Source organism: Natator depressus, chromosome 11 (assembly GCF_965152275.1).
Source record: "Natator depressus isolate rNatDep1 chromosome 11, rNatDep2.hap1, whole genome shotgun sequence".
In the NCBI taxonomy this organism is placed as follows: domain Eukaryota; kingdom Metazoa; phylum Chordata; order Testudines; family Cheloniidae; genus Natator; species Natator depressus.
The window spans coordinates 68,544,693-68,557,177 of NC_134244.1; the positions used below are offsets into that span (position 1 = coordinate 68,544,693).

At 41.5% G+C, this 12,485-nt stretch overlaps 1 protein-coding gene across 3 annotated transcripts in view; it reads right to left on the reverse strand.

Annotated features, from left to right (window-relative positions):
- Nucleotides 1–659: 659 nt before the first annotated feature.
- LRRFIP1 (LRR binding FLII interacting protein 1) overlaps nucleotides 660–12,485 on the reverse strand; it is a 184,502-nt gene continuing 172,676 nt past the window's right edge. Inside the window, exons 8-12 of one of the 3 annotated variants that reach the window (XM_074968147.1) lie at nucleotides 10,425–10,471; nucleotides 8,445–8,562; nucleotides 7,807–7,886; nucleotides 5,822–5,926; nucleotides 660–2,989 (exon numbers count right to left, since the gene is read on the reverse strand). In XM_074968147.1, the coding sequence (XP_074824248.1) occupies nucleotides 2,879–2,989; nucleotides 5,822–5,926; nucleotides 7,807–7,886; nucleotides 8,445–8,562; nucleotides 10,425–10,471 (461 nt within the window). In that variant the 3' untranslated portion in view covers nucleotides 660–2,878. The remainder of the gene's footprint in view (nucleotides 2,990–5,821; nucleotides 5,927–7,806; nucleotides 7,887–8,444; nucleotides 8,563–10,424; nucleotides 10,472–12,485) is intronic. The other 2 variants (XM_074968146.1, XM_074968148.1) reach the window with 2 other exon arrangements.

Genomic DNA, 12,485 nt, shown 5'->3' on the forward strand with positions numbered 1-12,485 from the left:
GCTGCCATGTGGAGTCTCAGGGAAGTCAGCAGGTCTGTGTCCACACTGCAGCTGAGAGCACATCTGCCAGTCCGGGTAGACAGATTCACACTAGCTCGGCTGGAACTAGCATGCTAAAAATAAGTGTGGACGTTGCAGCTGTGGTAGAGACTCAAGCTAGCCACCCAAGCTCAGATGAAGAAGGTCAGGTTAAGAGCCCGAGCTATGGCCGAAGCCACATGTTCATATGGCTATTTTTAGCATGCTAGCTCAGCAGGTGTTTCTGTTTGGGTTAGGAGGCTCACTTCCCGCTGCAGTGTAGACATACCCTTGAACTCCAACCGGAGGCACTGGCTTGGAGCGGTTGGAGCCAATGTTGTTACTACCATTTAAAGCCTTGTTAGTGTGCATGCTTCATAGGAAAACAAATATTAATGTGCAACAACCAACTGATATTTTTCCCTTACAATTAAACCTAGGTCATACTGAGATTCAAAGGGAACAAAAATTATGGTTTGGGTATAAAGCTAGTTTATCACACACTGAAAGATTTCTTAGAGGCAAAAGCATCCAGGTTATGAAATTTGGATTTGACTTCTGTCTGTGATAAGAGATTAATGCATATGGATGCAAGATGAAAGTTCCTTTAAAAAAAATTGCAGCACTTCCTGATGAACAAAGTATTTGTTTTAATTTTTTGGCCCAACCCTTATTGTTACCGATTTTTCTCCTGATTTTTGCCACAAGACAGTATTTTCACCGCTACCACAAGGAGAGATGCCAAGCAGCAATCAATCACACAACTTAATCCTTTAATAAAATACTATGGTATGTTTATTTTAATAAAAAACTTCATTGTATTTTGTAGACACTAGAGGCTCTATACACCAGAAATGGTAAAAGTCACAGAAAGTTGCAAATCTGGTTTCTACATCTAGTTTGACGTATTCAGCAAGAAACCTGGCTCTGCATCTGAAGAGTCTTGCCTAAAAGTTCAGTTGGAGGTGGAGATTTCATTTAAAGGAGTCCTTTTACCCACTATACAGCTCTATATCCAATTGACTAGGGCAAGAAATTATGGTCTAGGTATACCTAAATCCTGCTTCAGTGCAGGGGTATGGCCTCTTGAGGGCCCTTCCAGCCCTACATTTCTCTGATTTCTTTAGGACCACAGAAGTCTCCTCATCCCAACTCCCTCTTCCAAAACACTGACCTATTCCTTCCCCACTGATGGTAAGCCAGATGCCTGAATTCATTCAGATGGAATGAGGAGTGTTCCTTCTCTAGCCAGGGAAACACATCCAATTAACAAAGTTATCTGACTTTTGGTGGTAATTAAGCATAGAGATAAGCAATACTTCCTTTAGTGGACAACAGCAGCGTCCTGTATTCTAACTTCTAAATATGGAGGGAGAAGCAAGAATAGTGTGGACCAGAAACCTAAAACTGAGGTTAAGGAGAAATTTGGCCTCTTGACCCTGAATTTGGCTTAGTAGGTGGCAAGCAACAGAAGTGAAGGGAGTCTGCAACAGTCAGCATTCATGCAAAATTATTTCTGTTGAAGAGATATCTAATCTTATATCTGGAACAGAGTCTTTGGGAGTTTTGAACAATAATCATCTGCATTCCTTATGTACTACAAAATTTTTCTGGATGGGGGACAAATTGCTGGGCTTTATTTCTCAGATAACTGCTTTGAATTCAACATTATAAATCTGTTCTAATGAAGCAGAGCTGTAATGCTAACTGTGAGTCACTAGATTGTGAAAACTGCCTGGGATATTTTAATTGGTTATGTTTTCTTTTTCAAGTTGGAAATTATTTCGTAAAAGACCCACGGAACAGTTTTGCAATTACAGAACTTGTAGAAAAAATGTATGTAGCAATGTATTCTAAAGTGCTTCTTTTACTTCTCAGCTACTTAACAAAAATTAGACTGGTCGATCTTTTGTAGAAGCACAGAGATTCCTAACAGCTCAAGTACTGGTAGGTGATTCCTGATATAGAAGAACCCTTCATACATTTTGTTTAAATCAATTATATTTGCTTCGACAACTGTAGTGAAATGACTTAAGTGCAATCCACCTTTTTTAAAACATGGCCTTACTCTGGTTTATTTATGCAACATTATTACATCCTTTAAAAGAAGTAGTTTACTTCAATTCCAAATATAGGGATTAAATAATACACATAAAAAGCTGTAATTCAGTGAAGCTATTGCCTATTCACCCTGAAATAAAACAGTCTTACGATTGAACTGGTGCAAAAATCCTTCCAATCACCTTCGTTTTATTGGCAAAGTCATTTAAGGTCACTTTTGCTTCCAAGACCATCATCTTCCATGGTTTCCACTGAAGGAGTTTTGCTTTGTAATGGCTCGTGGTTCCACAGTGTTTTGTTAATGAACAGGCTACTATGAATATACTACTGTAGTCACTAAATTGCAGATACTGCCATGAGAAGTCCAAAAAATTACAGCTTCCTCCCCCCCGGCCCTAAATTTCAGCAAGACAAAAGTCAAGTCCCGGTTTACTCTTTATTTTTAACACCATTTTAAATGGCAAAAAATGGCTACTGTGCCTTTCAGGATGAAGAACTAACAGGATGCCCGGTGTGCTTGTTAAATGGTGTCCAGGCTCTGTACTGCAAACATATCGAGTGGAAAGGCATCTACAGGCACAGCCATTTGGATCAGCTACTCCTATGTATATAGTGCAGCAGGACTGAATCTGCGTAGAGAGAACCACTGTTTGGTGGCATATAGCAAATGAGTGCACGTGTTTGGGGATTTTTTTGTTCTCAGAAGGTAGGATGATAAAGCATCCCAAACAGCCAAAGACAAGCTTCTCCAATGTTGTTCTCATTCCATCAAGTAGTAGTTTTCAGTAAAGGCTGGCTATTATTGCTGAGATAGTAAAGCACTTCGATTGGCCTTCATCTTCTCCAGCCGTTTCACTAGATGGCCATTGCTAACTTCAAGCTCTTCAGTTTTATCCAATGCTGAGCGAAGCTGAAAGGAAGAAGCAAAGGAAAAGCCATCACTAGCTTTTGAAATGTTTTTCCTTTCCTAAAGAATGTGGCTTGGGTGTCTTAACACTAATTCTATTCTGAATTCCATATTGCTGCAACCTCACTACAAGAACAAGCAGAAGGTCCTGACAGATTTTCAACAAGTTCTGACAAATTAAGCAACTGCCTGCACCATTACTTTGAAAGCCACACAGTGTATTTTATTCATAAGACATTTTTCCAAACTAACATGCCTCAGATTCTGAATCCAAGTATGATGGTCTATAATATTATGGTCACCCCTTTTACAAGACTATGATAACTTCTGTACAAAGTATGCCTTGTGAGGTATCATTTGAAAAGTCCATCTGCTGAACATTATTATTCCATTGAAATATGTGTAGCAACACTATCTGTAAAGCTATGAGATTCTACTGTATGATAGTTACTGAAATATATTGTAATTCTGGATAACACCCACAAACCAGTTTTTCAGAGACAAAGAGACACTGGCCCCAGCCAGGTGTTAAAAACAATCAGATACTTATGCGACCTTTCTCCCACCGGGGTGGGGGTGGGACGGGGGGGGGAGAGGGAAGGCATGAATAAGCAATTTACATTGCATCACAGGAACATTTCAAACTTCACGTCCACAACAGACTGTGTGTCACCACGACTCAGCAAGGCTATTTCTAGCACAAGAAATTAAGTTATAAAGGGGGAAGAAAATGCTTGACTTCACCTCTCCTTTTCCCATTTCTCTGCTCATAACATAATGAATCTCAAAGAACTGAGCTAAGGAGGGAGTGGTCCCAGGCTGCAAGGAGACCTAGCCTGTGAAATTTACAACAGTGTATGGTACGACAAAACCTTTGCTTTTAAGTTCAGTTAGCTTTTTAAGTTAGGTATTAGCTTGCTTATTCTTTTATTTTCTTTTGTAATTAAATTCCAACTTTTATGCATTATCACTTGTAATCACTTAAATTCTATCTTTCTGTAGTTAAACTTAGCTTATTGTTGTATCTTAACCAGTGTGTTTGGATTGAAGTGCGTGGGAAACTCTTTTTGGGATAAGCCCTTATCCTTTTCCTTTTCCTTTGATGCAACGATGGACTTTCTATGAGCTTGAGTTGTTCAGTAGTGTGCTGGACAGCACAAGACGCACATTTTTGGTGGAAAATCTGGGACTAAATTTGCAGGTGTCGCCCTATATGTAATTCCTGAGTGACTGGTCAGCGTCCTCATGTATTTAGCTGGGAGTGAATTTGCACGCTGAGGGCTGTGTGAGCAGGCCAAGAATGGATGTTCTGACAGCACAGCAGCGTAAAAGGCACCCCAGGCTAGAGTTAAGGGGACACTGCTGTTCAACTCTCCACATTCTACCCTGGGGAATGTCACACCAACTAAATAGCTTGAATTTCAGAGGTGCTGAGCAAACCTCATTCTCTCTCAAGTCAGTGCAAACTCCAAGAGGAATAGTATGTGTTCAACACCTCTGAAATTCAGACCATTTACTTAGGTGCCTGAATATTACTACTTTTGCTTACTATACAGTAAGCTTACGGTAGCACCAACTTCCCAAACACTCATGAAGGACAGTTTCTGGTCCAGTGGTCTAACACTATAAAAACAGAAGTAGAGAGTGCGTTGGGGAAAAGGAACAGGAACATCAATAAGCAAGTAATAAAGTCATTGATTCATTATAGGCAGCATGGAGGAAATGGGTCTTTTAAGAAGGCCTTATGTTGATAGAGTAGGGACACTGTGGATGAGATCAGTGAGGTTGCACCATGCAGAAAGGGCCACAATGAAGGCGACACAGAGGTTATTGTGTAAAACTGACAAATGAGCAGACAAGGGCTGGAGCAGTGGTGGATGGACTGGAGGGGTGGACAATATGAAGCTTGACAAAAGATAAGTAGAAGGGGCAGAATTATACAGAACTTTGAAGGTGATGACAAGATGTTTAAATGTGAGGTGATCATGTATGGGGAGCCCATTGAGGGACATGATCAAAACAACAAGCAAGGAAGACTAGTTCAGTAGCTGCAATGTCAATCAATTTAAGTGCTTGACTTTAAGCACTGAAATTTGAAAATGTTGATATAAAATTTAGACTTCTGCCAAACATGTAAAGTTGCTTGTGTGGCCTATCTTCTATGTCCTTTATTGTTGATTCTGTGTCACTGTGGTTAAATAATGAAACATGACCTCTGATACCCCCTTGCCAGTATTCCCAGCTTCCCACTCATTTTTCATTTACACATCTCAATACGGTCAAAGATCTGAAAGTACAAAAACAGAAGCTGTAATTGAGAACTGATTCTTAATGAAGTTAGTTAAAGGACATGTATGCCAACACTTGTAACTTTTTATAGTACAAACACCAATTACTCAAGTCTTATGTATGCTGACTGAAATGACCATTTGGATTTGACACTTGTAAATGACACTTTGTCACTGAAGTAGAATTGTACTGAAGGATACGACCCTGGAATATGAGAGCTCCAGTCTAGTCAGTAGCACCAAGTCAGAGAGAGATGCTAGGCATTAAGGATGACGTTTCCTGAGAGTCAGTTACAGTGATCAGTTCAGGGGAAATGTGCTATTGTGAGTTGTCACAGTTGTGTTTGCACTAACCAGATCTAAGAGTCTGAAGATTCTGGACACATCCTTCAGCACGATTAACAGGACCAACACAAAAGTAGCCATTTACCTTGCAGTAACCCAAGAACAGTGGCAACTATTGGAGAAAATAGCTTTCAGAGATGTGTCTGCTTCTCCTCTGTAGAAACGGAATTTGCTTGTCTATAATGTTGTGACAGTAAATTACCTCTCTTTGGAGTTTGCGTTTCTCAGCTTTCAGTTCATCTTCTATTTTTTCAGCATTTTCAGCAGCACATTTGTATCGAGCTACTTGACCCTCCAACCGTATTACCTAAGGTTAAAAAGCAAGTATACCATTAAGAACTCTGTACAGGTAAAAACTTCTAATCCTGTCTTTCCTTTGGCAACCCAGTGAAGTTGGGAGTCTACACTGTGTTCTTATTAGAATGAAGGGCATGTTCTGAGGAATAAACTATGCCACAGAGATGTCAGTTACTGGCAACGCCAGGTTGCTTGTCCATATTTTTCTCTAATACTCTACTAACGATATGGGGAAATGCTTCAACGTATTAAAAAAATGTAACTTACCTACACTGAAAGTTAAACAGGGCAAACTTCTCTACAACCAGTGACTAAGTAGGGCCATTCTTTCCTCCTGAAGAATAACTGTGTGGCTGACTTATGCAGGACAAAAGGCATAATGAGCAGTGACATCCAACTGTGTTATGCAGACTTGTACTCCGCACCATTTGCCTCCAGCCAGTCAAGTACTGCAGGTATCTGGATATAACCACATTCTAAAGAGTTCTTGTATTTTCAAAATGGTGTTAATACAGATCCTTGAAGTTGATCGTTGTTTTGAACTCTACATTTATAGAATAATATTTCTGATACGTAAATGAAAGTATTTCCAGTCTGTGTGAACACAATTAGATAGCTCTGACTCCCTAACAATCCTTTCTTCAAAGCTTCTTACAGCAAACAAGACTAAAGGCTTGCCTACACTGCCTCAGAGTTTGGACTACAGGGTGTGAATAGCAGTGCACACCAAATTGTTGCACTGTAACTCCATGTCGATGCTGCGGGTACTAACTGAAAGGTTCATAGTTCGCGTTAATGTAGTCCTTTTCAAACAAGACTACTTTACTCCTGGGGGAATGCTGCACCACTGTGCAATGCAGAATTTGCACAGAATTTCATTTTTCCCCTTAGAATTTGCACTGCAGAGCTGCTGGCCGCCCATAGAGGCTGCTGGACCCCACAAAGCCTGGCTCCCAAGCTCGCAAATAGAGAACACTGCCAAGAGAAGGGGGAGCTGGAGAGTTCCCAGCAGCTGAAGTTCCCAGCATGCCCCAAAGGAAGGAGGCAGTGTGCTGGAAACTCCATATGCGCCCAGGACTCAGCCTCATGCTGTTTCTCCCTCTACATCCCTGGGCTCTGGGAGTGCGGGTGTCTGGCCCCGTGACTGGGTTCTGTGGGGAGGGGATGTGGATGTCTGGGCTGGGAGGCCCCACGCAGCTCTCTCTAACACCCCCCAAATATCCTCTCCTAGTATGGACCTCTCCAGCATCCCCAAATACCACCTCCAGCACTCCCCAACTATACCCCCTCCAGCTCCACCTCCCACTCCCCCCCCAGCAGTATCCTCTATTTGGAAACCTCTATATGGTAATCCTACAGGGGCAGGGCGAAAAAATGAGAATCAACTAAAAGACCTCAGGGGCAGAGTTTTCTCCCAAAATGTGCCCAGCTGGCACGTGACACACCCAACAAAAGCACAAACAGAAAAACAGCAACTGGGCTGTTGAAGGGATTTCTTTAACTCTCTACTCCTGGGGAAATCTTTTTTTGTTGTCTGTATTGCAGACATGCTTACTGACAGGTAGGCATTTTGAAATAAATTACCAAAATAACTGAAACTGGCATGATTATATTGTGTTATTTTGACAAATAAAATATACAGAGTTTTAAAAGATCATGTGCAGAATTTTAAATTTTCTGGTGCAGAATTCCCCCAGGAGTATACCTCAGTGCGAACTAGAACCTTTTAGTTTGCGCCTGCAGTGTCCAGACAGGGGAGTTACAGCACTTTGGTCCGCACTGTTATTCACACCCCTGTAGTCTGACCTGTCAGGCAGTGTAGACATAACCTTAGTTTATCATGGAACTGTATTTCTTAGCTGATCACTCACTCTCCATGTGCAAACTTACATTCTGCTCCAGAGTTGTTATCTCTTGTTCAGACTTTGCAAGTTTAAATTTGAGGTCACTGATTTGTCTGTTGGCATCTCCTAAAAAAAAATTACAAATCTGTTATCAGAAATGTAGGAACAATCTGGACAGGGCTCCAGTACATAAAATGCTGGAGCTTTAAAATGTTGCATTATTACTATGTGGGGCTGGCTGGTGGGCAGGTGGTTCATGCTCTGTGCTTTGGCATGAAATACTCTGTAAAGTTCCCTTATACATGCAAGCTGGTACGCATAGACACTCCAGTCCCTGTTATCAGGGAGCGATTCAGATCACATCACTTGACAATTCTACGAGCAGAATTGGTAGTGTGAAGGGAGCCCCCGCCCAGCCCTACTTGATAATACAAGGGAGGTTTCTGTGCAGCATAGTCTTGAAAGCGGAAACAGAAACGCTAAGGACACCCCCCTCCTGCACCTACTGTAGAATCTTATCTAACTGCCCGTTGCACTGAAAATTCTATCAACGTAACAAGAATGAATCGAACAAGTGGACAGACAAGATAGCCTGTAAGTGAGAGAGACTCAGAATTCAAGAGTCAAGCGTAAACCAATATACCGCACATAGCAGTTTACTCTTAAAATGGAAACTAAGTTTACTTTGGAGATCAATCATGTGCATATCTGTCCCATTCTCAAGAACTTCATCTTCAGACTGCATATTCTCCATCTTGTCATTCTTCTGCTTCTCTTCCAGTTGTCCTTTTAGTGTTTTAATCTGAAAGTCCCAAAATAATTCATTAATTTCAGTGTCTCTACAGAGAGTGGTCCAAATCAATGTACAGACTGCCCCCCAAGAAAGTTCAGTTGGCCAGAAGGAATGGTCATACTTAAATCATCTGTCTCAAAATATACGTTTGTCATAAAATAGTCTCCTACAAATTCCTTTGCAGCACTGTTTAACATGGGAAGTTATTTGGGAAACAGGGTGTAGATTCTAGAGTAGAACTAGTACGTAACATTGAGGGGACAGAGTTATTGGTAATGAAGTTTATACTCTACATGCAAATTAAAGAAAGTCAGATTTTTTACAACATGAGTTAATGCAGATGAACAATCATAATAGTCCCAAAGGTCTCAAGAGACTAACTGACAGGAATCTTTATACTACCTTGGAATTTTATGATTTATAGTTTCACCATCAATAATTTGGCTATTTACCCAGCTATTGTATTCCTACTGCATTTTTCCTTCTAAACTGTACGTTGTGAAACAAAGATTGTCAGCAGCTGTCCAAGGACACAGAGGGAATCTGAAGTAGGGCTTCCCACACATTCACGGAAAGCTAAGATTATGTCATGGAGGTCCTGGAAGTCACGGAATCCGTGACCTCCAAAGGCCTCCGTGACATTGGGGGCCCCACAGCTGACCAGCCACTGCCAGCAGCGGGAGGCCCCCACAGCTGACCAGTCTCTGTGGGTGGTGGGGGACCCTCCCGCAGCTGACCAGGGTGGCAGGACCCCCTGCAACTGACCAGCTGCAACCCGAGCTGCCAGCCACCACAAGCAGCCGGGGCCCCACCACAGCTCCCAGTCGCCAGCGGCAGATGGACTCTGAAGCTGGTCAGTGGCCATGGGGGGGCCTCCTGCAGCTCCCAAGTGCCGGAGCTGCTCAGCAGCTGGGGGAGGCCCCCCACAGTTCCCCAGCCTCCATCACTAGCAGGTCCCCTTTCCCCCCCATAGCTCCCCTGCTGCCGCGGGTAGCAAGGGGAACCCCCCATCAGCTCTCAGCCCTTAAAGGTAGTGGGGGGACAGACCTGCAGGGGGACCACTCCCAGCCACTGGGATCCCTGCAGCTCCCAGCCACGACAGGTCACTGCTTCCAAGATTTTTTGTTTTTTGCCCGTGACTTTTACTAAAAATATCCATGACAAAATGGTAGCCTTAATGATAAGCCTTATGCAAAGACAGGCCAGCATGCAGACTGTTTACTGTTTAAAGGGCTGTTTTCTCTGGAATGTTTTTGTTCTAAGCACTTTGCTTTAAGAAGGCTGTCTGGTCACTGTTTATCACCATCATTGCTTCCCGAGAAAGCAGAACTGCCTGTTGAGATAATCATGGTTAACTTTGGGGACTGTAGTGCAAGGCCTAGTCTGAGTAGGAGAAAAGCATGATTCCACCCCAAGAAAGGTGGCTGTGTGAGGCCAGAGACCTGAATGAGGCACCCTTGAAGAGACCAGGAGGGGTCTACAGTGCAGTTAGCCCTGTAACACATGCAACTAGCCCATTTGGGGTGGAGGGGTGTGGGGGGGAGAGAAGAGAGAATCCCCTGTTCAAAATCCTGATGAATTTTTATGAAGATTGTTTTTGAGTGTGTCCTTTCCCCTCTATGACTGTTTTTGGCAGAAATCTGCCTTACGCCCATCCCCATAAATATATCTCCAGTGTACAAAGCTGAACCCAGCTCCTGTGGAATAAAAACACTGAACACATGAAGGGAAGCAAAGCAGCAGCTGCTATGCTTTATTGGGCATTATCGCCTATGCTCCTTATGTTATAGGAGTATTTTGTTCTCTTGTAAATCTCCGCCTCACCATGTTGCTTTACCAGGCATCCAGCAATACTGAAATATGTTAATTACCTGTTCTAGCAAGGATTCTCGTTCCCCAATGAGCTTTTTCAGTCTGTCTGAAAGAGAAGAGAGAGAACTCAGTACTGATTTAGTTAAGTTACATCTTTCAGGGTATATATTTAATCAAAGAAAGAATTGTGAAGGTTAGTGAAACTAATGATGAAGGTAGTTATGCACGTACCACAGGAAATGAGGTCACAGACAGGACTGGGAAGGGGTTTCAGCCAAAGGAAGTTATGTCATTCTCACTGAGCATGCTTGTCACTTCAGTAGCAGCACCCAGCTGCATGCAAACAGGCTAATCTTCTATTTTAGGTTAGCATGCAAGAACTCTAGGGTCAAACACAACTGCAACACAAAAATCTCACAAATCTTTAAAATTTAATATCATTAACAAGAGATTATATACACCTGCAATCATTGCTAATCATACGTTAACATTTTAAAATCTTTACTAAAATCTTTGTAACTAAGTAGCTTGGCTACAACATTTTCTTTCGTTATCTCTAGTAAAACATTTGCCTGTGTGATTTTTTTTTTTTTTTAAAAGAAATAAAGTCTGATGAAGTGGTTCTCTCCATTTTAGTCCTTCAGGTCGAATATAAACAGGAGATTGTTAGCTTAGACAATTTGTTGTGTTAGACCTGAATTTTGAAGCAATAGGGATCAGTATACAAATACGAGCTAGCACACTGTTTTGCAGAATTAAAAAGATAATTTTGAGAAAAGAAAACTGAAGTAAACAAACACTCATCTCTTTCCTTTGAGGCAAAGGGAAACGTTTCAGCAGGTGCCATATGTTTTATGCAACAAGTGATTTTATGAACTATGGAGCTACATTACCAAGTTGATTTTACCTTTATACTGAACAAAATACATTAAAAAATGTATTCCTTTAGAGCAGCTGAATTTGACCAACAGAATTTTCCTTTCTACAAGCTGCTCAATGTTTTGTTTTATACTGATTCTGTAGAGCATATATATTACTTTGTCCTCCCTACAGATAGAGAGACAGAGTGGACAGAAGTTGGTCCAGTAAAATATATTACCTCTGCCACCTTGTCTCTCTAGTATCCTGCGACCAACGCAGCTACACCACTCCTTACAGATAGGCAGTCAGCTACATAGAGCCAAACATAGGTGCTGAACACTCAACTACCACATCAGGATCTGGCCGACTAAGTTAACTGCCAACATCAGAAGTTCAGTCAGGAAAAAGAGTTCTTGCATTTCTTAGAGTTTGCAATTGACAACTCACAATCTGTTATAGTTTTTACTGAATATATTCCTAAGGATATAATTTGTGTAAAGAGACCTACACTGTATGTTTTGAATTCTTTAAAATATGAAGATAGTAGGCCTTTTTAGATCTTATATATGGAAAAGGTCATCCCTAAATTATTACCCTTTTTCTTTGTTGACATACTATACTTAACACAGGAAATAACTGTGGAATCGGAGATACCAGTATATGGTAAATGAGAAAACGTTGACTTTTTAAATGGAAGCCTCTATATATGGCAAATCTACAACGAACAATGGTGATTCGAGATAATGCAGTGACTCATCACGGTGGTGTGCCTACAATCACAGAGAGGTCATTGTAAGATTATGAAAATGCACCTTTTTATCTGTGGTGTCTGATACAACAAACACATATCATAAGTAAGACGACAGTTCAGCACCATTGTACATCTACTGTATGAAAGCATTCAGAACTGCCCAAGAAATGGACAGGACACAGGGAATTTCAAGAACACCCATCTTTGTGGTAGCCAGACATCTATGTGAAACCACATTTTGTATACTTCCTTGGGAAAGCAAAACTTTCCTGATATGAAACTGAAAGTGGGGGTGGAGAAGAAGGGAGGGACGGACGACTACCCATATATGACACGTTGTGGTAAGTCCTGCAAAATAAATAACTTGGTTTGAAACACATGTGCATATACAGTGGCTGAAAAGCAAAGGGAGGTGGAGAGCAGAATACCCTGCTTAAAGAAGGAAAATAGAGGAAAAATGGAAACAAAGCCAAAGAACAGAAGAGCAAGGAAAAGTATTTCAAGGCTG